Source organism: Hordeum vulgare, chromosome 1H (assembly GCF_904849725.1).
Source record: "Hordeum vulgare subsp. vulgare chromosome 1H, MorexV3_pseudomolecules_assembly, whole genome shotgun sequence".
Classification (NCBI taxonomy): Eukaryota; Viridiplantae; Streptophyta; class Magnoliopsida; order Poales; family Poaceae; genus Hordeum; species Hordeum vulgare.
In genome coordinates, this window is record NC_058518.1 from 372,801,980 (window position 1) to 372,827,573 (window position 25,594).

General features: G+C 42.6%; 1 protein-coding gene across 2 annotated transcripts; it reads left to right on the forward strand.

Annotated features, from left to right (window-relative positions):
- Positions 1–7,667: 7,667 nt before the first annotated feature.
- LOC123438278 lies at positions 7,668–12,029 on the forward strand. 2 transcript variants are annotated; one of them, XM_045115766.1, is made up of 3 exons: positions 7,668–7,822; positions 8,445–10,292; positions 11,180–12,029. In XM_045115766.1, the coding sequence occupies exons 2-3, from the start codon at positions 8,454–8,456 to the stop codon at positions 11,501–11,503; spliced, it is 2,163 nt and encodes a 720-aa protein (XP_044971701.1). In that variant the 5' UTR covers positions 7,668–7,822; positions 8,445–8,453; the 3' UTR covers positions 11,504–12,029. The 2 variants fall into 2 exon arrangements, with proteins under 2 accessions (XP_044971701.1, XP_044971702.1); XM_045115767.1 differs by lacking the exon at positions 7,668–7,822 and adding an exon at positions 7,859–8,348.
- Positions 12,030–25,594: the final 13,565 nt, after the last annotated feature.

Consider the following 25,594-nt stretch of genomic DNA (forward strand, 5'->3'; position numbering starts at 1 on the left):
TGTGAGAAACTTGTATTTCCAAGGAAGTGAGTGGAAGCACTATAGAATTTCTGATGAGTATATGTGGTTGACATATTGTTGATCGGAAATGATGTAGAATTTCTGGAAAGCATATAGGGTTGTTTGAAAGGGTGTTTTCAGAGGAAAACCTGGATTGAGCTACTTGAACATTGAGCATCAAGATCTATAGAGATATATCAAGACGCTTGATAAATCTTTCAATGAAATGCATGCCTTGACAAGTTTTTGAAGGAGTTCAAAATAGACCGTCAAGGAAGGAGTTCTTGGCTGTTTGTAAGGTGTGAATTTGAGTAAGACTCAAAGCCCGACCACGGCAGAAGAAAGAGAAAGGACGAAGGTCGTCCCCTATGTATTAGACATAGGCTCTAAAGTATGATATGTTGTGTACCGCACCTTATGGGTGCCTTGCCATGAATTTTTCCAGGGGTACGAAAGTGATCCACGAATGGATTAGTGGACATCGGTCAAAAGTTATCCTTAGTAACTAGTGGACTAAGATTTTTTTTCTCGATTATGGAGGTGTCAAAAGAGTTCGTCGTAAAGGGTTACGCTGATGCAAGCTTTGACACTAATGCGGAAAACTCTCAGTAGTAAACCGGATTCGTATAGTGGAGCAGTCATTTGGAATAGTTCCAAAATGGCACGTTGGTAGCAGCACCTACAGGATAACATAGAGATTTGTAAAGCACACTCATATCTGAAAGGTTCAGACCCGTTGACTAAAACCTCTCTCACAAGCAAGACATGATCAAACCCCAGAACTGTATGGGTGTTAGATTCATCAAAATCACATAGTGATGTGAACTAGATTATTAACTCTAGTGCAAGTGGGAGACTGTTGGAAATATGCCCTAGAGGTAATAATAAATTTGCTATTATTATATTTCCTTGTTCATGATAATCGTTTATTATCCATGCTATAATTGTATTGATTGGAATCTCGAATACATGTGTGGATACATAGACAAAACAATGTCCCTAGTAAGCCTCTAGTTGACTAGCTCGTTGATCAAAGATGGTTAAGGCTTCCTAGCCATATACAAGTGTTGTCACTTGATAACGGGATCACATCATTAGGAGAATGATGTGATGGACAAGACCCAAACTATAAACGTAGCATATGATCGTGTCAGTTTATTGCTACTGTTTTCTGCATGTCAATGTATCTGTTCCTATGACCATGAGATCATGCAACTCCCAGACACCGGAGGAATACCTTGTGTGTATCAAACATCACAACGTAACTGGGTGACTATAAATGTGCTCTACATGTATCTCTAAAGGTGTCTATTGGGTTGGCATGAATCGAGATGGGATTTGTCACTCCGTATGACGGAGAGATATCTCGGGGCCCACTCGATAATACAACAACACAATAAGCCTTGCAAGCAATGTGACTAATTAAGGAGTTAGCCATGAGGTATTGTATTACGGAACGAGTAGAGAGACTTGCCGATAACGAGATTGTACTAGGTATGGAGATACCGACGATCGAATCTCGGGCAAGTAACATACCGAAGGACAAAGGGAACATCATACGGGATTAACTGAATCCTTGACATAGAGGTTCAACCGATAAAGATCTTCGTAGAATATGTAGGAGCCAATATGAGCATCCAGGTCCTCCTATTGGTTATTGACCGTAGAGGTGTCTCGGCCTTGTCTACATAGTTCTCGAACCCGCAGGGTCTGCACACTTAAGGTTCGGTGACGTTTCGGTATAATTGAGTTATAGGTGTTGATAAAAGAAAGTTGTTCGGAGTCCCATATGAGATCCCGGACGTCACAAGGAGCTCCGGAATGGTTCAGAGGTAAAGATTGACATATAGGGAGTCCTGTTTTGGTCACCGGAAAAGTTTTGGGCTCATCGGTAGTGTACCGGGAGTGCCGGGAGGGTACCGGGGACCATCAGGAGGGGTGTCACGCCCCGAGGGGCCTTATGGGTTGTGGGAGGATACAAACCAGCCCCTAGTGGGCTGACATATGTTCCCACCAAGGCCTATGAGGTTTGAGAGGCAAAAAAACCAAAGGTGGAAAAGATGGAAAGGGTTTCCAAGTGGAAAGGAGAAATCCTACTCCTAGAGGATTGGAGTAGGACCCTCCCACCTCCAATTTCGGCCAAACCTTGAGGGTTTGAGGCTGCCTCCTCCCTTCCCTCCCTCCTATGTATACTAGAGGTATTAAGGGTTTTTGAGACACAGAAAACAACCACGTGCTCCCTCTACTTCTCTCTAGATCTGTTTCTCGTCTAGTTTAGTTCGGCGGTGCTTAGGCGAAGCCCTGCTAGATTAGTTCATCACCACCACCACCACGCCGCCGTGTTGGAGAATTCATCTACCTCTCCGCCCCTCTTGCTGGATCAAGAAGGTGGGGATCGTCATCGAGCTGTACGTGTGCTGAACGCGGAGGTGTCGTCCGTTCGGCACTAGATCGGGATGGATCGTGATGGGATCGCGGGACGGGTCGTGATGAGATCGTGGGACGGGCTGCGATTTGGATCATGAAGATGTACCACTAAATCAACCACGTTATATACGCTTCCGCTTAGCAATCTACAAGGGTATGTAGATTCACCCTCCCCTCTCGTAGATGATCATCACCATGGATAGGTATTGCATGTGCGTAGGAATTTTTTTGTTTCCCATGCGACGTTCCCCAACACAAGCGTGTGATACTGAGGATGGTGGATATGACTTCGTTAGTGATTATGACGAGGAGAATCTAGCTCTTATTGCAAGTGAAGAATAGGGTCTAGATGATACTGAACAAGATACACAATACATGGCTGCTGACTATGCTCACAGGTATGAAAGCTTAGTTGCTCAACATGTTTTAAGTGTGAAGGTAACACGGGCTGAGCAAAATCAGAGGCATAACTTGTTCCATACAAAGGTAGTTATGAAGGAACGTTCTGTTCGCGTAATCATCGACGGAGGGAGTTGCAACAACTTAGCTAGCATGGAGATGGTGGAGAAGCTGTCTCTCACCACCAGACCACATCCTCATCCTTATTACATCCAGTGGTTCAACAAGAGTGGAAGGTTAAGGTAACACATACTGTTCGTGTGCATTTTAGCATTGCTACATATACTAATTTTGTTGGTTGTGATGTGGTACCCATGCAAGCATGCTCCGTTTTACTTGGTAGACCGCGGCAATTTGATAAAAACGTACACCATGGTAGGACAAATATGTATACTCTTGTTCATAAGGATCAAAATATAACTTTGCTTCCTATGTCTCCTGAACATATTATGAAAGATGACAATGCTAGAGCTAGTAAAGCAAAACAGGACCTACATAAAGAGTGAAAATCAGATTGTAGCAAAGAAATTTGAGCAACACAATAAGCCTAATGAACCATCATCTAGTGTTGCATATGAAATAAAACTAAAGAGTGGTTGTTTACTTGCCTTTAAATCTAATACTACTGATTTGGATGTTACTACATCTGTTTGCTATGCTTTCGTATGCAAAGAGGTGTTATTTTCATTCGAGGACATGCCTCCCTCTTTGCCTCCTACTGTCATTAACATTTTGCAGGAGTTCACTGATGTCTTTCCACAAGACGTGCCATCGGTATTACCACCTATTAGAGGGATTGAGCATTAGATTGACTTCATTCCCGGTGCATCTCTACCCAATCGTGCACTATACCGCACCAATCCAGAGGAGACAAAGGAGATTATGTGTCAAGTACAGGAGGTGCTCAATAAAGGTTATATACGTGAATCTCTTGGTCTTTGTGTTGTTCCTATTATTCCAGTGCCGAAAAAGGATGGTACATTGCGTATGTGTGTTGATTGTAGAGGCATTAATAATATTACTATTCTTATCATCATCCTATTCCTAGGCTAGATGATAAGTTTGATGAATTTAGTGGCTCTACAATTTTCTCCAAAGTTGATTTGCGTAGTGGATACCATCAAATTTGCATGAAATTGGAAGATGAATGGAAAACAACATTTAAAACTAAGTTTGGATTATATGAATGGTTAGTTATGCCTTTTGGGTTAACTAATGCACCTAACACTTTCATGAGATTAATGAATGAGGTTTTATGTGCTTTCATTGGACGATTTGTGGTAGTCTACTTTGATGATATAATGATTTATAGTAGATCTTTGGAGGAATGCTTGGATCATTAGCGTGTTGTTTTTATTGCTCTACGTGATGCACGTTTGTTTAGTAACCTTGGGAAGTGCACCTTTTGCACCAATCGAGTATCTTTTCTTGGCTATGTTGTTACTCCATAGGGAACTGAAGTTGATAAAGCCAAGATTGAAGCTATTGAGAGTTGGCCGCCGCCCAAAACGGTCACACAAGTGAGGAGTTTTCTTGGACTCGCTGGGTTTCATAGGCGTTTTGTGAGAGATTTCAGCACCATTGCTGCACCTCTCAATGATCTTACAAAGAAGGATGTACCTTTTGCTTCGGGTACTGCACAAGAAGAAGCCTTCACGGTTTTGAAAGATAAGTTAACACATGCTCCTTTACTCCATCCTGATTTTAATAAGACTTTTGAGCTTGAATGTGATGCTAGTGAATTTGGATTTGGAGGTGTGTTATTACAAGATGGTAAACCCGTTTCACACTTTTTCTGAAAAATTGAGTGGGTCTAGTTTGAATTATTCTACTTATGATAAGGAATTATATGCTCTTGTTTGGACTTTTGAAACATGGCAACATTATTTATGGCCCAAAGAATTTGTCATGCATTCTGATCATGAATCTTTGAAACATATTATAAGTCAAGAAAAACTGAATAGTAGACATGCTAAATGGGTTGAATTCATTGAGACTTCCCCGTATGTCATTAAACACAAGAAGGGTAAAGAAAATGTTATTGCTGATGCATTGTCTCGTCATTATACTATGCTTTGACAACTTGACTTTAAAATATTTGGTTTGGAGACCATCAAAGATCAATATGTGCATGATGCCGATTTTAAAGATGTGTTGGAGAATTGTAAAGAAGGGAGAACATGGAACAAGTTCATCATTAATGATGGATTTGTGTTCCGTGCTAACAAGCTATGCATTCCACCTAGCTTCGTTCGTCTTTTGTTGTTACAAGAGACACATGGAGGAGGATTGATGGGACACTTTGGCGTAAAGAAGACGGAGGTCGTACTTGCTACACATTTCTTTTGGCCAAAAATGTTTATGGGCTAAGTTGGGGACAAAACTGCTTTTTAGTACTACATGTCACCCCCAAACTGATGGACAAACTGAAGTAGTCAATAGATCACTATCTACTATGCTTAGGGCTGTTTTGAAGAAAAAACTGAAAATGTGGGAAGAATGCTTGCCTCATATTGAATTCACTTATAATCGTTCGTTGCATTCTACTACTAAGATGTGCCCTTTTGAAGTTGTGTATGGTTTCTTACCTCGTGCACCTATTGATTTGTTACCTCTTCCATCTTCGGAGAAGGTTAATTTTGATGCTAAAGAACGTACTGATTTGATATTAAAGATGCATGAGTTAACTAAGGAAAACATTGAGCGTATGAATGCTGAATATAAGCTTGCTGGAGATAAGGGTAGAAAACATGTTGTCTTTGCACCGGGAGATCTTGTTTGGTTGCATTTGCGTCAGGATAGGTTTCCTGATTTGCACAAGTCAAAGCTAATGACATGTGTTGATGGTCCTTTCAAGGTGTTAGAGAAAATAAATGAATGCATATAGACTTGAGCTGCCTGCAGATTTTGGGGTTAGTCCCACTTTTAACATTGCAGATTTGAAGCCATATTTGGGTGAGGAAGATGAGCTTCCGTCGAAGACGACTTTAGTTCAAGAAGGGGAGGACGATGAGGACATCAACACCATTGTTACACCCACAACCCCAGTTGCTATACATGCTGGACCAATTACCAAAGCTTGCGCACGCCAATTGAATTACCAGGTACTTTCATTTCTTGGAAATCCTTCTAATGTTCATGAATATATGATGCTGCCTAAGTTAGATATTTGTGTTGTACTTATAAATGAAGGACCTAGCATGGACAAGAAGGACATCTGTTGGAGCGGGATCAAGCATGGAGTAGAAGGTGCATGCGCGGGAAAGAACAATGAAGCTTGTACTGGTGATTTTCGCACTTTGAAGCCACCATAAGGAAAACATGAAGGCTTGGACGAAATATTCATGACGCCACTTTATAAATTTTGTCCATAGGCTATTATAGGTGCCGCTCCACCTTATTTTTGGGCCGGGCCCGTGTAATTTCGAAATACCATATTATAGACTATTTTTGGAGTCCGTATGTCTGGGGAAACCGAGTTAGGATCGGTTTCGGACCCCTCCTCCAAGGGGTCTCCGAATTCCTCCTCCATTCCCCCATATATACAACCCTTAGAACGCCGTTTAGACTTGTTTTTTTGATTACAAGTTCGCCATAGCTGCAACTTCGCGTTCTTTGTTTGTGTTCCATGACCAGACAAAGGCGTCAGAGAACCCCACTTTCATCAATAAAGCTTTTCACTTATATTCGCAATATCCAGATTGCAATCTTAGTTTCTTGCTTGTTGTTCGTTTGCGTGCAGGAAACGGACCCTCGTGGTCAGGTTGACCGTGCTTCGGCGTGGTCAATAACCTCTCGGAGTTGGTTTAGCGATTGCTAAGGCACGACGTCCTCACACGTTCGTAGTTGGATCGTCAAAGTCTACTCCAAAATGATAACCACCATCTTATCAAAAGACAGGAACAACTTTGCCTTTATCACACATGTTGACAAGTATATTTTGTCACGTGATAAGAGCATGTACGAAACTGGTATCTTTTTATAAGTCGGTTGATGTCGATTGATTTAAGAAATCATTGAACAATTAAAACCGTGAACCACATTTGAAATTGATCACCTCACGAGAAAGCTCTTAAAAAGAATCTTGACCAAGTCAAAATGAAGAATGAAACCAAAAACCAAATTTCTCAATTGAATGAGAGGCCTTCACCCTCTAGTGATAGTGAAGGGTGCTAAATATGTTTTGTGCTAAACATGTTAACGCTAAACACCAGTGACGTAGATTATTGGATAGGTGCGATTGAACGAGTGAAATTTGTTGGATATCCGTAACTCTTTTTCTCTATTGATAAAGGTTCGTTTTGGGGGGATAATATTGATATAGATTTTTTTAGGCAAATTATATTGATATAGATGGTATATATTAATATAGAAGATGCATCCTTCTGTTGAACAAACGGCGTGGAGAGGTGTTGCAGATTGCATGGGAGTGAGGCCAGAGGCGTCAGGACCCCATCGCCGAGGAATGGAAGATGAACTTGATCTGTCAGCGAGGCCTTCCTTAGTTGTAGTCCATGGTGGCGTAACAAAAATTTAAACACCGCGTTGGATAAACGTTGTTCTCGTATGTTAGAATTTGCAGCCGTTTAGGCCAGACTTTCTCTTCTAGGCTCATACTAGTATTAGGTCAGCTGCTATGTAATGGTGACCTTTTTTCTTTATGATATAAAATGAGGCAGGGAAAACCCCTTTTGATAAAAAAAAATCTGGGCCCGGTCTGACACGGGCCTACAAGGTGTGTCCCACCGGCCCAACGGAGCAGCCCAGAACGCCGCGGATCGGTCTTTACACTCTAGCCCCCATGCCTCCATGTATTTCACACCCGTCCCTAGCAGCGAAGGCGCAAAATAGGATCCCGGAACCTCCATTTCATTTTCGTCAGCCGCCAAGAATCTTTCCCTCACTCACACGAGACAGATGCGCGAGACTGACGGACCAGTAAAGTCCACTGCCTCTTCTGCCGCGCCGGTCTGCTCCCCGTCGTCTCCGCTCCGAGGTGAATAATGGCGTCTCTCGATCCCTTTTCTGGTTCATTCATGCCGATACCTGTCCTTCCCTTCGACGCTTGCGGGCGCGGCGGCGGTTGGCTGTAGATTTGCGCGGCGGGGCTTGACCGGCCCGCAAGGTTGGACTTTTTAGGAGGGACTAATGGCGAGCAGGTTTGCTGATGCGTTTCTTCGAGAAGTGGGGGGAGAGGGGTTCCTTTTCTGCTGACCTCGTGGTGGGATTCGATTCCCATCTGCGAGGGTTCATCCTCTCCCCGAATGATTCAGCTCATTCAATGATAATGTGATGTGTGATCCCAGAGTAGATTTAGATTCTTATTTTCTTGGCCTTGTCGTGTTCCTATTGAAACTTAGGTATTGAAGTTGAATGTGAATGAATGGAAACTCCACTGGAAGCAGATAGGATGTACTCCGATTACTGTATTTTTCTTTCTTGGACGGATTTGATGCATAGGATGGGTGGACTCTCAAGCTCGTAAATGTTTCTCCACTGTCGAACTTGATACATATAACTGGGTGCGTTGTACCCTATGTTTTTCTTGGATTAGGGCTGATGTCACTGTCCTATTTTCTCTGTTCTGATTCGAGCAATGTATTATGGTTTCAATGCAGGTTTCCTAAATGGGGAACCGATCTCGGCCCAGTGTAGCCAAGGAGACCATGGAACCGATTGACGAGGAAACAGAGAGTCCTAGCAGGGCAGCACAACTGAAATGCCCGGATGGAAACTCGGGCGAAATGCGCCTCAACAGGATCCCAAATTTTCATTGCAAGAGTCTGCCTTCAAGACGACGCGAGGAAAACCCAGAAGATAGCATCATGCATAGTCGTGGTTCTATGTACCAGAGCTCCAGCGATGTCAGCAGACTAAGGAAACTCCAAGAGGGGAGGAAGAAGTTAGACTCTATACACGAAAGAGATGCATTCATGTCATTTGGGACCATCGATTCGTCCTCTCAGCCCAGCACAAGTGCAGCTTACTTGGTTCCGCAACGGAGCAGTTCATGCAAGTCGAGGTCTTCTATGAACATAACCCGTGGATTTAGTCAAGATACCAGGGAGCTTCTGGATATTTCCTCGCGTGAGGTTCCTAATGACAACTTGAGGCTTGGAAGGCCACGCAAGGACTGCAATTTGTTAAAAGAGGATGTAAGAGACAGTTTCCTGGGGTTATCGCTTGAAGAAGACAATGCCACGTGTCCCGGCGCAAATGCTACTCCTCATTTGCTAGAAACCAGCAGTAGCAAAGGTACAATATCAAATTGCCAACCTCCTGTTGGCCTTCATCCTGATAGGAGTAATCATGGCAGAATAGATTCAGTGAGTAATCTCCCCAAGTCCTTGTCAGCTAAGGTGGGTGTTTGTGATGCTACATGTCCATCAGAAAGTGTTCATGGTGTTGATGGCAAGAAAAAATCTCGATCTAGTGCATTTAAGAAAATTTTGGATCCTTTCATGAAGTCCAAATCTCTGAGGAATCCCTCCCTCATGGAAATGGAAGATGCAAAATGTGGTAATCCACCAGTTAGAGGAAAAGATAGTGCACTGCGCAAATCTTTGTTGAGTGGTATCTCAAGATCTGACCAAACGCCCACACCTAAATGCCAGGCGAGTGGGGAAGCCCGGCCTATCACAGTTACTTCATCGCCTACTCATTTGCATGCTGTTCTTAAACTGGATCCTGACAATGGTGCTTTTGGTTTTGAGTTCTGTACCAAGGGTCCAGAAGAATCCATTTACGCTAACACTTGGAAATCCGGAAACGAGCTGAATTGGATTTACACTTTCCATAGTGTTGGCAAACGATCAAGTACCGTGGGAAGGACCTCCAAGGATAGGCACGGTTGGCTGCCTCCAATTGTTGGCCAGATGCATGTGTCTTCCTATCTGTACTCTGAAGTTGAAGAAGATGGTATTTTAAATAACTCAGCCACTAGCGAGTTTGTTTTGTATGACATTGCTCATGCACGACGGAGCTCTGCCGTTGATAGAGTTCAGTGTACAGATTCCACTCAACCACCATTCTGCAATGTTGTTAAGAATTCAATCTCTAGGGAGTCTCTAGAGAGAAATAATCAGATGGAGCGGCAAAATACTGCAAGGAATAACTCAGATGCATCGGTATCTTGTCTTTGGTCCCAAGAAGATCTTCATCCTCATTTGGAGGTTGCAGCTGTTGTAGTCCAAGTGCCGTTTCATAAAACCCGGTCCCAAGAATTGAAAACTGGATCATCACCTGGTACAGTCAAAGTGGTTACAGCAGGTGGAGCACACGGCTTACCAAGGGATGATGAGACCAGTCCATCGCCGTTACTTAACCGTCTAAAGAGCGGGGGAAGGTGTGACTGTGGTGGATGGGACATGTCTTGCCCGATCGTTGTCCTTGAAAATGCATATGATAGTTATTGGGTCGATTCTGTGATGAATGAAGGCAAGCATCCCATGGAGCTATTTATTAAGGTACATTTTGTGTGTTGAGACACGTCTCGTGTTTGATTATTACCTCCTGTCTGCATTTACTCACAGTGGATAGTGATCAAATTGGGTCCAAATAGGATTCCTCCCAATTTCTTTAGCAGATCAGAAGAAATTTTCCTATATGATAGTTGAAATGCATTGTTGTTTGGTTCCCACTTAAATGCTATATGTCCCCGTTTTAGTTATACTTGTGCTTCTTAACAGTTCACTAATTAAAACTTCTTTTTGACGAATGCACTAGTTAACATTATACTCCCTCCATCCCAAAGTTCTTGTCTTACATTTGTCTAGATATGAATGTATCTAGTTACTTTTTAGTATTTAGATACATCATTTTCTAGACAAACTAAGACAAGAATTTTGGGACGGAGGGAGTATTCAACTAAATGTACTATTCATTTGTGTAATTAAGCTGTTGAAGCAAACAACAATGCATTTCAACTAAATGTAGGGCTCCTTTGATTCAAAGGATTTTTGTAGGAACTTTGGAGGATTAGAATCCTTAGGAATTTTTCCTATGTTGGTTATTTGATTCATAGGATTGAATCCCATAGGAATTTTTCCTAACGATTTCTGTGTACTACTTCCCATAGGATTTCTAGCATCCTCTCAAACCTCTTTAAAAGAATCCTTTGTTTATCCTATGATGCAATCAAACAAACCAAAATCCTGTAGGTTTGAGATGGACATGTCATGCCAATCCTATGTTTTTCCTGTTTCCACGTTTTTAGAATCCTATGAATCGAAGAGGCTTTGTAGTATTTCAACAACAATGCACTAGTTAAAACTTCTTTTTGACAGATGCACTAGTTAACATCTTATTGAACTAAATTGAGTATTTCATTTGTGTACTCCGACTGTTGAAGCAGGGTAACCAAGAAGTTCTCCCTGCCCTTTCCATGAAAGTAGATGGGAAAGGAGATTTCTCAGTGGATTTCCATGCACGACTATCAGCGCTGCAGGCATTCTCAGTCTGCATATCTTTGCTTCACTGTTCCGAAGCTTCTCCGGCCATTGGTATAGAGAAATTCAAGCACAAGCTCTATTCCAGTTCAATGAAAATGCTCCTCAAAGAAGAAGTGAAGCAGTTAATCGGATCAGTAACAGGGAAAGAGAAGAAGAAAGTGAAGAGGAGGAAAGGAAAAACTCCGGTGGTCAACGGCCCTCCCTTCTCACCCATGGGAAGAGTATAGCAAATATTTTTGCCATCGTGCTCATTGCTCAACATTGGGGTTGATCGTGCTCTTTTTGTTTTGTAAGATCAAAAGGGGATACTTCTTATCTTGTTTTTCTTTTTTCACAGGAGGGGAAGCTGTCTTGTCCATAAGGATAGAAGCATCATGCAGTTGTTCATAGAGATGCAAGCATCATGTAGTTTTTCTAGCAGTAGCCTTTTGTATTAGCAAGCTAGGATTAGGAAGGCCATAACAGCTGTTGCAACTCTGAAGAGAAGAAAGTTTTGTAGGACATACCTTCTTCCAGGCGTCAAGAAGATAGATGCATCGGATCTTGACTACTGCTCTTGTATACAACGTCGCTCTCCTTTTGGACTGCAGCCTCAAGGTCATATACACACATGCTAACATTGGTACAGGTAGAAGCAAATATTGTTCCTTCTGCATGTACCTGAATAATTAATCCATTGCTTTCCTCCAGCAGTTTTGGACTTGATGCATGCTTTTGAACTACATGGAATTGGCAACATGTATCATGACCAAACCGTGCATGTGTCGTTTCAGTGTTCAGTTTCTGTATATTGGTTGGTGTCTTGGTGCATCTGCTGCAAGTTAATGTTGTAGGTGCTTGCTGTTTTCTTTTCCTTTTTTCTTTACTACGTCAAATCTTGGGTGCTAGCCAGCCATCCAAGGGTCATGCAGACAACCTGGACCCTGAGTAGGTATGCTCAAAGTTGCCAAGGTTTTCAGCATAGACATGTTAAATTTTGGTTTCAGACTTTTCTTGTAAGCACGAGGAGGCTGAGCAGCCGAACTTGTAGCTTTGATGAGGTTGGATCTGCAAATGTGGCTGTCATCTGCTCACCTGCACCTGCAGAGTGCAGGCAAAGGTGGGCAATCAGCTGGCAGGAACAGGGTTTGGACCCATCCCGAGGGCCATTTTCTATGTGTATTCTGTGAGTGTCATTTCACTCAGATATCCACCGTGCTTCTTGCTGTTGCCACATTTACTAATTACTATTTCCTCTGTATCTAAATATAAGTTTTTTTATAGGGACTACATACAGAACAAAATGAATGAATCTACATTTTAAAATATGTCTATATATATTCATACGTTGTCTTCTAGTGATTTTTTTTAAAAAAAATTTGTATTTAGGAACGGAGGGAGTACTTTACTATGAGTAATCTTGTTATTACATTCAATATATAAGTATATGGGTAAACGCAAAAAAAGTATATGGGATATAATAATGTCTTATACTCCCTCCATTCCCTTAAACTTCTTCCGCCTCGGTGCATTAGACATTTTATAAAAATCAAATAATCTCAAAATGCTAAAACACATTACAATAATACTAGTTGCATGCATATTAATTAGATCTCATTTATTAATTGAAGGACCAATGCATGTAATTTATGTGACATATTTTTTGCATTTGAAGAGGTCCCCTAATTAATAGCAGGTTGTCAGGTGAGAAAGAAATAATATGGTTGGCTTTCTCTGCAATTCAATTTCTTCTCCTACCTAATCTCTATGTGCCTAGGTTGCAGTGCATCTTCTAAGATGCCTAAGGCCCTTTCCAGTGCTTCATGGTGGACAGATGCTAGGCATGCCACATAAGCAAAAAAATGACATGGCATAGCAATTAAGAAGGAAAGAGAACAACTTTGATGATCCCAGGAAGAACCAATGCCATACACGTGAATCTAGGCAAACCACTTAAATGAAAGAAGATGACCAATGCATGAGAGAGTTTAGGTGCTAAATCATTAAATAGAGTGAGCTTAGCAACAACAGGTTAAGCACCTATGCATTGGAAAGTTGAGTTGCTAAGCTATTTAATGCTCTTAGCACCACGTCTTAGCACCTTTGCATTGGAAGCAGCCTAATGCACCGAGACATAGAGAGTACAAGGCCACAAACTCATATTACAAGTATCAAAGTAGAATTTAATAACTACTTTACAAGCCGACTTTTTATTTTGTTTAGCGGGATCATTAATACGCCGCATGAATGCAAGGAAGAAATGACAGGAAAGTAGCTGAGTGTCATTATGAGTACGTACATACAAGTATTAATTATATTATTAGTATGAGATAACATCATTAATTTTTGCCTCGTTTAGTGTTAGTGGTCTTGTATAGATGCAAAATATTTTTTTATTGTGTATTTGTATAAGGGAATGGAGGAAGTATTATAGGACGGAGGTAGTAGTAATTACTTTGTTTTCATCTTATGTAGATCTAGAATTACAACAAAAAATAGTCGTAGAGAAACTTACTTTATTTTAAAAATGACTTTCGGATCTAGTGAACCGGATTTTTGAAGGGACAAATAATTCCAAATTTTCTTTTGTGAATATACCTTTTTTTGCAGGGTATATACTTATGAATTATTTTATTATATGGCTGCACAAGAAACATAAATATATGAATCTGAAACTTTGTTTCTATATATGCATGTGGAATTAGTTTCAGCTTATTTCTGAAAAACCAAATCTAATTTCCAATTTCAAATCAGATTTTAGTGTAGCTCGAGCGCGCTTCAGTGTTTTCCAATACCACAGCTGCCACCATTTTTTTAAAACTCATGTTTCCTTTTGTTTAGACAAAACTCATGTTGGGTTCTTTAGAGGTAAACTCATGTTGGTTCGTGGCCTGGTCCATCACTCTCTGACAATATTACGCGGCCCATGGACTTCTTTTATCGTCCTCACAACGAGCCCACAGAACGGCCCAGCTTACAAAATACAGTCCATTAAAGGTACGAAAACCCATGGAACACGTGTGCAACGCCCGTGACGCTCGAGGCTGGATGCTGCCACGACACTCACGTGCGTGGAATCCGGAATGGAATATTACTCCAGAAGATTCCAATACGCTTTTTGATGGGCAGGGCGCAGATCAAGGCGGTCGGTGAGGCCCGGCCGGCCCATGCAGCCCCACTTATTAGGCCTGTCGCTCTCGTTTTCAACATAAAACAAGAGAAATACAATACAATTTACAGTTCTCGAAAAAAAGGAAAAATCTTAACGCGCGGCGGTCGTTTTCCATCTCATGCGTGGAGATAAGGCTATCTATAATGAAGAGTATCATATAGTATCTTTAGGTCTCGTTTTGTTAAGGAGAATTGGGAAGGATTTGAGAGAAAAAATCCCCGAGGGGCCCAGAAACCTCACAGATCCTCGCGCGCCCATTTGGTAGGAGGGGTTTGCTTAGCCCAATCTCCTCCGTTCCCCTTCAATCCCTTCCTATTCATGTGTTTCAAAACCCTCCTCGGAAGACTAGTGGGAGCAAAACCCCGGGGATTTGAGAGGATTGGGTGAAACAAAGGAATTCACCCAATCCGTTGAAATCCCTCCCTCTCAAAACATCCCCAATCCCCCTTAACCAAACGAGACCTTAAGGGGTGTTTCTTTTCAGGGACTTTTTGAAGTAGGGACTAAAAACAAGAGGTACTTTTAGAGACTAAAGGGGGTATTTGGGACTAAAGGAAGAAGTCCCTATGGAAGAGGCTTTTTGAGACTTTTTTGTCACTTTTTTCAACAGTGTCCCTACTTTTAGCATGCCATTTAATAACTTCTAATATATTACTAGGGGTAACATGGTCTTTTTGCATGTCATTTAATGACCCCTAATCCATGTTTAGTCCTTGAAAAAAAACAAATAGAAACTAGAGACTTTTTAGTTGGGACTAAAAAAAGTCCTAAGACTTTTTAAAGAAAAAAGGTCTTAATGGATTATAAATATGCGTAGTTGACATGCATGATAATAATACTATTGATGATACTACCATTAAGTCCAACCCAAGAAGCAAACTATTTCATCCTATCAGAAAATAAAAAAGGATAAGAACCAACTAGCGCAGGTCTGTCGTGCGAGTGCGCGCAGGTGGAACGTGACGTGTGATTTGGTTCCATCCTCAGAGCCGAAAAGAGGTCATGAAGCTTCGTCGCGTATGGTTAGCTGGGTTTAAGGGATAATACCAGCTAATTAGTGCAACCGCGGCCGTTGACAATGATAGTAAGCGCCTATACTAGTCTTAACAACCAAGGCAGGTCTCCCTTTTTTGCTTGGTAAATATGCGTTTGTACACGTAGTATTATTTTTACTAGTATGTTGCTTCAGCTTATGTTCTTATCTTGATCTTGAGAAGAGCTTTCAATTTCTACATCAGATTGTAGCTTACCGTATCAAGTTTTGCGCGAAAGAACCACCATGGCTGCCTTTGTGTTGCGGCAAGCTTGGCACCCTTGGTATTGCGTTCTTTACTTGCAAACCGTGTTGATTTTCTGTGGGAGGCCCTCAGTTAAGGTTTATAGTCATACAGAGAGCACTACTGTTATATAGCTTGGTCGAGGTCCATCGTGTGTCGAGAAACTCTTACCTCTTGATTGTAACCCTATCCATTTGGAATAAAACTGTTTTACCAGCACAAAAAAAGGCTGGTATTCATCGCACTCATCGATTGTGCATGCTCTTGAGTTGTGTCTTTGGGTTTAATATGGTGTGTTAGGTTGTTTGTAAAGTTTTGATATTCTCATCCTCGAAGGCATCCACATGTACTTGTGTATCTTATGATGATAATAGTTCTCCTTCCTAGATAGGTTATGCGGTTATGCCACATCTACTTGTGTATCTTCTGATGATAATAGTGCTCCTTACTAGATAGGTAATGCCACATCTACTTGTGTATCTTGTGATGATAATAGTTCTCCTTACTAGATAGGTTATGCCTTCTCGAGGCTGCTATTTTCTATTATTTTTTCTTTTCACTTGTAACTTGTATGATTTTTGGTCCGGTTCCTTTAATAAGTGGGTCAACTTGTTCCTTTTTGATCGAGCTTTTCTTATAAACTGAATCATTTAAATAACAAAAGGGTTACTTTCAGTGAGATCAATACTCTCATTTCAAAAAAGGTTGTAATTGTAGTCTCTATACTTGCAGATCATCGGCCCCGCCCTTTCGGTGTCACCCCTCCCTCCAAGCGTCAGCTAGGGTCACCCATCGCGCCTTCTCGGGTCTCCCAGCGTCGGCCCTGCTAGATCCGGCGGCATACATCTGCACTGCCCTCGGATTCGACGGGATCGGCCCCCGTCCGGCTGTTGTTGTTGGCATGTGTGTTATATGTGCGATGGCGGTGGTGGTGACTTCTGCAGGCCAAACAATGGGGTAGAGGTCGCGTTGGCTAGATGCACTCGTTCGCCTGGCCGACAAAGAATGGTATCGTTGGCCACCACCGCACACGGCTTTACGAGTGGATCTCTCTTGGTCGCATCACGTCCACGCCCATCTACAAGAGGTCGTCCATGGCAACACTCTCTTCTGGTCGCCTACCACCTTTTTCCATCCAATTGAAAAAGGTCGTCCATGGCAATGGACAAGGGGCTATTCTGAAGGAGTAGGAGTAGGTAGGAGACGAAGGGGGAGCCAACCAACATGACGCGACGCCGACATGGTGAGGTCGCGCGAGAGCTTCACCTTAGATGCATGTGGGAATAGATGCGGTCCCACGACCACCACCGGCTACTGGTGGTGCTCCTTCTTGCCACCCTCGACAAGCAACACATCTGCCACCTCTGAAGGTTGGTTCTGGCTTTTATTTATTTATTTATGGGTGTCTATGTAAATTACCAAATCTCGGTTGTTTGGTGAACTATTATGACACGTCAAAAAACCCCCAGGACCCATTTGTCAAAAGTGTACATAAACACTCTAATCCGCCGTTCGGTAGTGGTGTTTTTACCAAAAATTCATAAAGACATTTTTTTCTGCGAACTTAGCGCTCATTGTGATGGTTTTTCAGTTTCGTCTCATTTTGCCGTCATCGTCATTTGGACCATAACATGTACTACATTCTTCTTATTGGACCATTGTTTTGTAGCCCCCCAAGTGTCCCCCTAAACCTAATACGACCACAACCACCATTCTCCACATTTAAAAAAATCGGAATCTTGAAAATGTTAGATTAAAACAACATGGGAAATTGTTAGTTCATCAAGGCATATTCCTAGAAACGAAGTTTTAGCTTCATTGACAATTACTCTCCACCAAATATATGGAAAATGTGATTCACCCACTTCATCAATCACAAAATGTTGCATTGTCTAAGTACCTCAAAGGTGGTCATAAAGATAAGGTGTGCATGTGTGCATTCTATTAAGATTAATTACTTAATGTAATTAGGGTAGAATCTCCCCTTTCCAAAACCACTGGGCGGTTTGTCCCACAACCGACACATCTCCCTCTGTCGCTGGAACCGACGCCTCCTTCGAGTCGCCATGTCTCTCCAAAGCATATAAATAGCACCTGTAACCATCGATCAATGTAGAGATTTCAATTCAATCTCAAACATATTATCAGGCACGTAGAACTACCACAAAGAGCAAAACGTCAACAGAGAAACGAGAGAAGGGAGCGAGCACTTGCCACTGAGATGCGTGCCTTTAACAACTATCTGTATGTTTCGGTTTTTGTTTTGTTCGCATGATATGCGTAAATTCTTGGAGCGTCACGTGCCTTCTATTTTCCTTTTAGCAATGCACCATGCTGGTATGGGAAAAGTCCATGGTTGATTTGTAGAATGCTCTTTGCACTTCACGTATATCTTTTGAGTATGGCTTTATAGAATGTTTCATGTGCTTCAATTATATCATTTGAAGTTGGATGCCTTTTTCTCTACATGTAGAAAACTATTATTTGTAGAATGCTCTTTGCTTCACTTAAATTTATTAGAGCATGGACTTTTGTAGAAAGAATTAAACTCTCGTTCTTCACTTATATTTGCTTGAGAGTAATTAGCATGGGTTATAAGACTAGTCCAAAAATAATAGGTATTCAAGGAGTGATAATCAAAACCTTCATGTAGCACATTAAAGAGAAATTGTGGGTTAATGATATTCATGTGGTAATGTGAAAGGGTATGAGTGCATCATTGTTGATTTGTAAAGGTGTTAACTTCTTGTTTGTCTAAAAGTTTAAAGGGCATGGTGATGATGTGTCAGCATTTATATTCCTCATTGAAATCCTAGTGTTATTTCGAGTCGGAGTCGCACGGTGGTTAATTCCTACCAACCCTCTCCCACGGGGCATGCGAGTAGTACTTTGATTTGTGATAAAACTAATAAAACTTTGCAATAAGTATATGAGTTCTTTATGACTAATATGAAACCATGGATATACACACTCTCACCTCCTCATATTTGCTAGCCTCTTCGGTACCGTGCATTGCCCATTCTCACCTCGAGGATTGGTGCAACTTTTGTCGGTGCATCCAAACCCCGCGACATGATATGCTATGTCGCATATAAACCACCTTATATCTTCCTCAAAACAGCCACCATACCTACCTATCATGGTATTTCCATAGCCATTTTGAGATATATTGCCATGCAACTCCCACCATCACTTCATATGACTTGTACTTTCATTGGCATATTGCCTTGCATGATCGTCAGATAGCTAGCATTATATTTACATGGCTTGTCCATTTTTTGATATCTTTTGCTATGCTTGATCATTGCACATCCTGGTACACTGCCAAAGGCATTGATATAGAGTCATGTCGTCCTATCAGTTTTTCATATCGAGTTGTAAGTAAATAAAAGTGTGATGATAATCATTATTAGAGCATTGTCCCAGCAAAGAAAGGATGATGGAGACTATGATTCCCCCACAAGTCGGGATGAGACCCCGGACAGAAAAACAAAAAATGGGGGAGGCCAAATGAGCCCACCATAAAAAATGGGGGAGGCAATTTTTTTTAGAAAATAATAATAATAAACCACCATGAAAAAAAACAAAAACAAATAAATGAGAGAAAAAGAGAGAAGGGACTTTGATACTATCCTTTACCACATTTGTGCCTCAAAGTGGCACCATGTTCTTCAATAGAGCGTCTCTTGTTTTGTCACTTTCATATGTTAGTGGGAATTCTTCATTATAGAACTTGGCTTGTATATTTCGTTAATAGGAGTCCTCAAATGCCCGAGGTCTTCATGAGCAAGCAAGTTGGATGCACACTATGACGCCCTCGATTTGATCGTACGCTAATCATACACGCAAATGCGTACGACCAAGCTCAAGGACTCATGTGAAGACTTCACAACACAACTCTAGGCATAAATAAAAACATACAAGCTTCATATTACAAGCTAGGGGCCTCTAGGATTGGAATACATGAGCTCGATAAACACACGAGTTAGTGGAAGCAAGAACTATCTGAGTACATACATGAAACATGATAATGCCTTAGAGAAGGCTAGCACAAAAGATAGAGGATCGAACGAGGCAAGGCCTCCTGTCTGGGAACTCATGTATACTACACAACTTTCTTCTTGTAGACTCGTGTTGGGCCTCCAAGCGCAGAGTTTTGTAGGACAATAACAAGCTTCCCTCAAGTGGATTACCTAAGGTTTGTCAATCCATGGGAGGTGTAGGATGAAGATGGTCTTTCTCAAGCAACCCTGCAATCAAATAACAAAGAGTCTCTTGTGTCCCCAACACACCCAATACAATGGTAAATTGTATAGGTGCACTAGTTCGGCGAAGTGATAGTGATACAAGTGTAATATGGATGGTAGATATATGTTTTTGTAATCTTAAAATATAAAAACAGCAAGGTAACAAATAATAAACAGCGAGCAAAACGTTGTATAAATGCTTGGAAACAAGGCCTCGGGTCCATACTTTCACTAGTGCAAGTTCTCCCAACAATACTAACATAGTTGAATAATATATAAATCCCTCAGGTGCGACAAAGAGCTCACTCCAAAGTCACAAATAGCGAAGAACTAACGAACAAATTAATGTAGGGTGCGAAACTAGCTCAAAGTTATCTTTTCGATCAATCTTATGAGCTATCCCTATAAGTGTCACGAACAACCCTAGAGTTCGTACTAAAATAACACCTTAAGATACACATCAAACAAAACCCTAATGTCACCTAGATACTCCAATGTCACCACAAGTACCCATGGGCTTGATTATACGATATGCATCACACAATTTCAGATTCATCATGTTCAATCCAACACAAAGAACTTCAAAGAATGCCCCAAAGTTTCTACCAAAGAGTCAAGACAAAAACGTGTACAACCCCTATGCATAGATTCCAAAGGTCATGGAACCCGCAAGTTGATCACCAAAACATATATCAAGTGGATTAATAGAACATCCCATTGTCACCACGGATATCCCATCACAAGACATACATCAAGTGTTCTCAAATCCTTAAAGACTCAATATGATAAGAAAACTTCAAAGGGAAAACTCAATTCATCACAAGAACATAGAGAGGGGAAAACTCCATATGATTCATCTATATTAATAAAGCTTGCGATACATCAAGATCGCGCTATCTCAAGAACTCGAGCGGGAGAGATCAAACACATAGCTACTGGTACATACCCTCAGCCCCGAGGGTGAACTACTCCCTCCTCGCCTTGGAGACCGTCGGGGTGATGAAGATGACCTCCGGTGATGGTTTCCCCCTCCGACAGGGTGCCGGAACGGTCTCCCGATTGGTTTTTCATGGCTGTGGAGGCTTGCAGCGGCGGAACTCCTGATCTAGGTTTCTTTCTGGAGGTTTCTTAATTTATAGGAGTACTTAGCGTTGGAATTACGTCAGGAAGGTTCCCGAGGAGGTCACAAGCCATAGGGCCACGACAAGGGGGTGGCCGCGCTTGGCAGGTTTGTGACCTTCTAGTCCACTTCCTGGGCCAACTCTTTGTTCCAGTATTTTTTATGTTTACCAAAATAATTCTCCTTAAATTTTCAGCTCATTCCGAGAACTTCTATTTCTGCACAAAAACAACACCACAGTAGTTCTGCTGAAAACATCGTCAGTCTGGGTTAGTTCTAATTAAATCATACCAAAATCATATAAAATTATTGTAAATATGGCATGAATACTTCATAAATTATAGATACGTTGGAGACGTATCAGGAACCTCCTAAACTACCCCTGGTCAGGGTAGCAGTCGTCGTCGGCGAGTGATAACCCACAAGTATAGGGGATGAATTGTAGCCTTTCTCGATAAGTAAGAGTGTCGAACCCAACGAGGAGCTAAAGGTAGAACAAATATTCCCTCAAGTTCTATCGACCATCGATACAACTCTATGCACGCTTAACGTTCGCTTTACTTGAAACAAGTATGAAACTAGAAGTACTATGTAGGCGTGATAGGATAGGTTTACAAGAAAATAAAGAACACATAAATAAAAACTAGGGGCAGATAAGATAATCTTAGTAGAGATCTTTTTGTCACAAGAAGGTTATTTGTTTCTAGGCAATCGATAACTAGACCGGTAATCATCATTGCAATTTTATATGAGGGAGAGGCATAAGCTAACATACTTTATCTACTTGAATCATATTCACTTATGATTGGAACTCTAGCAAGCACCCGTAACTACTAGAGATCATTAAGGTAAAAACCCAACCATATCATTATAAGGTATCAAGTCCTCTTTACTCCCATATGCAGCAACCCTCCTACTCGGGTTTATGCTTCTGTCACCCAAGCAACCCACCATAGGCAAATCATGAACACATTGCAACACCCTACAGTGGGGATCCCTCACGCTTGCGCGACACGGAGAGCACCATAGTACAACACCAATAATAAAACATGCAACTCAAACCAATCCTGATCATCAATCAACCCATAGGACAAAACAGATATATTCAAACATCATAGGATAGCCATACATCATTGGGAAATAATATATAGCGTTTAGCACCATGTTTAAGTAGAGATTACAGCAGAGAGAAGGGGTGTTACACCGCTGCATGGAGGGGGAGAGAGTTAGTGATGACGGCAACAAAGTTGTTGGTGTAGATCGCTGTCACGATGATGGCCCCGATGGCGTTCCGGTGCCACTAGGAGAGAGGGGGAGAGATCCCCCCTCCTTCTTCTTCTTACTTGGCTTCCCCCTAGATGGGAGGAGGGTTTCCCCTCTGGTCCTTGGCCTCCAAGGAGGCGGAGGGGAGATAGCCCCTCCGAGATTGGATCTTGCTCTCTGTTTCTTTCTGTTTCTGCCCTTTTCTACGTTTTTCTGCCTTCCAGATTCTCGCGTTTCACCCTTTCCTATATTCTTGGAGATCCGTAACTCTGATTGGGCTGAAATTTTAACACACTTTTTACCCGGATATTGTCTTTCTTGCGGCGAAAGAAGGGCACCAACCGCCTTAGAGGGTGGCCACAAGACAGCCTGGCACGCCCTACCCCCCAGGTTGCGCCCCTTTGGCTTATGGGCCCCTTAGGCACCGCCTTCTCTTGATTCCACTTCCCAAAATTCACATATATTCCAAAAAAATCTCCGTAAGTTTTTATCCCGTTTGGACTTCGTTTGATATGGATTTTCTGCGAAACAAAAAACATGCAACAAACAAGAACTGACACTCGACACTGGATCAATATGTTAGTCCCAAAAATAGTATAAAAGTTGCCAAAAGTATATGAAAGTTGTAGAATATTGGCATGAAACAATAAAAAATTATAGATACGACGGAGACGTATTAGCGGGATACGCCATCTCCTCGACTCGATCATCTAGTCGCAGCAACGGATCAAGGGGAAAAGGGGGAGCAAAGCAACGGTGACTACTCATCCAAAGTACTCACAAGACTGACATCAGAACTATGCTAAGTATGTATCAGTATCAAAGGAATGGGTTATATGTGAAATGACTGCAGCAATGCGAGAATAGAGAGGGGGGACTAGTCCTATCGAAGAATAGCATCTTCGGGGGTCTTGCGGCAATAGACGAGAGTAGAGCAAGTAACACACTTCATAGTCAGATTGTTGCAGCAATATTAAATTAAGGTCACGCCTGGAGATCCTCCCTCGACTCCCTCCGAGGAAGCAATCCCGGAGCAAACATTCCAGTTAAATAACAGTTGTAGTTGTATAAGGTCAGGGCACAACTTCAAGTCGTCCTGTAACCGTAGACAAGGCTATCTGAATAGTTAATTTTCATCCCTGCAGGGGTGCAGCAAGTTTCCCGTCACGCTTGATAACCTCTGGCCGGACACACTTTCCTGGGTCATGCTCGGCTCAGAACATCAACACGTCGTAGCCCCACCTAGGCTCAACAAAGATGCTAGCCCACTGGTCTAAATCCTAAGCGCGCACGGTTCATGGGCCCATCACCCATTGTGCTCCTTCATGTTGCGAGGGCGGCCGATGTCAGCCCTGGCACCTCTTATACAAGAACAATGCTTATCCGAGCCACTCGGGCGCGCGCCGCTCCATTGCTAACGTGTGAAGAGCTTCGGCTGATACCACGACGTTGAGTACCCATAAGTTCTCCCACATAGATGGTTAGTGCTTAAAGGTCTCCGACCAACCCAGATCAAATACCCAAATCCTTAGCATTTTAATTAACTCATCATCTCATCCACGTAGGAATCCACCGCAACACACCATTCATGTTCCTAGTAGCATGATCAAGTAACTGTGTGGTTGTAACATCAGAGGGATCCGAGGTATCACCCTCGATGGATTCCGAATGATGTAACAGTCAAGGTGGTCAGGGAGGAATCGCCCTCGATGGACCATGCTTGATGGGTTGTACGGCAGAGTCGTTATCGGAGGTGATGAAGGAGGAATCACCCTCCGAGAACCACCGCCGGTCAACTACACTACAACGCTAACATTGGAGTATGTAACGAGGTGTCACCCTCGGTACTCGATAGTAGCTCTGCAACATCGTACAACTAAGGGGGGGTGTAAGTGCTGTGTCGGCTCTTGGCTCGTCGGTCAGTTGATCGATACTTGACGATAAAGCGGGGGCAGCTGACCTAAGGGGGCAAAGGGGATGACTGGTCTACCTATACTAAACAGTTTTAAGGTGCAAAAGAATAAAGTAGCAGTGTATCAAAAATAGGCTTTGCATCAGATATAGGAGCTAACTACAACAGTAGCAAAATTCTAATGCAAGCATGAGGGAGAAAGAATAGGCGATATGGGAATGATCAAGGGGGGTTTGCTTGCCTTGTTGCTCCACGACAAAGGGTTGGTGGTCAGGTGGGTAGTCGTACTAAGCAGCAGCGTCAGTCTCGGGGTCAACCGAGAGAAGAGGGGGAACAAACAATACATAATAGCAACAGGTGCAACACGATGCATGGCATGGCAATATGGAGGGCTAGGCATGCACTAACGAAGTATCACCCGTCATGGACTAATCGAGAAAATATAAAATGATATTTCTGGGGTCTCTGGCTACTACCGGAGAGGCGAAATAGATGGAAAAGTTCCACATATAGCATAATCGGATTCGTGGATCTTTCTGAGAAACTTTCATATGTAAATTATTTTCATCTGATGTACGGTTTATTTCTATTAATTTTCAAAGTTTTAAATATTTTCTAAAAATTATTTTAATTATTAAATTCGATAGAAAGGAAATATGAGGTCAGCATGAGATCACAATGATGTCAACACTCAACTATGGGCCTGACTGGTCAACCGTGACGAGTGGCCATCGGGGCGAGTAGTGGTGGTCTCTAATGTCATCAACGACGAGCTTGAAGGAGAAGCTTTCGGGCGGCGATGGCAACCGCCCAACCGGGACGTAAACGAGCTAACCAACGACACTAAGGGGTCCTAAGCGTTGCATGGAGTCGAATTTTAGCAGCGGGAGGACCAACTGGTCATCGGAGACGCGCCGACGTCGAGCTCCGGCTCTGGTGGAATCGGGCACTACGAGGCCGAATCCGACGGGGGGGGGGGGGGGGGGGGGGGAAGGAGCGGGGCCTCGTCATGATCCTTCGGTGTCCCGAGGAGAAAGACGACGGGGTGCTAAGCAGGCTCGGGGGCTCGACGGTGAAGCTCCGGTGTCCTGAGAAGAAAGACGATGGGGATCCGACGTTGGAGGGGCTCCTGGTTCACGTTCTTCCATTCAGCCGATGCGGTCAACCATGTTGGAGCTTGTGGACACGGTGGAGGTGCGCGGCGAGGCCGGAGACTATGGATACGGTGGCGCCATGACGACGGGTGATGCGGCCGAGCGTGGGGAGAAGGAAACCGAGTAGGGCAGAGGGGGAAATGAGCCAGAGCTTGATCTAGGGCTACGGTGGCGTTCTAATCCTCTCCACGGGC

Excerpts from the sequence above, each read along its gene's own strand:
- LOC123438278 (XM_045115766.1), top strand. The coding sequence starts at position 8,454 with ATGGGGAACCGATCTCGGCCCAGTGTAGCCAAGGAGACCATGGAACCG. Across the intron at positions 10,293-11,179 it reads CCATGGAGCTATTTATTAAG|GGTAACCAAGAAGTTCTCCC; the intron begins GTACATTTTGTG and ends CTGTTGAAGCAG.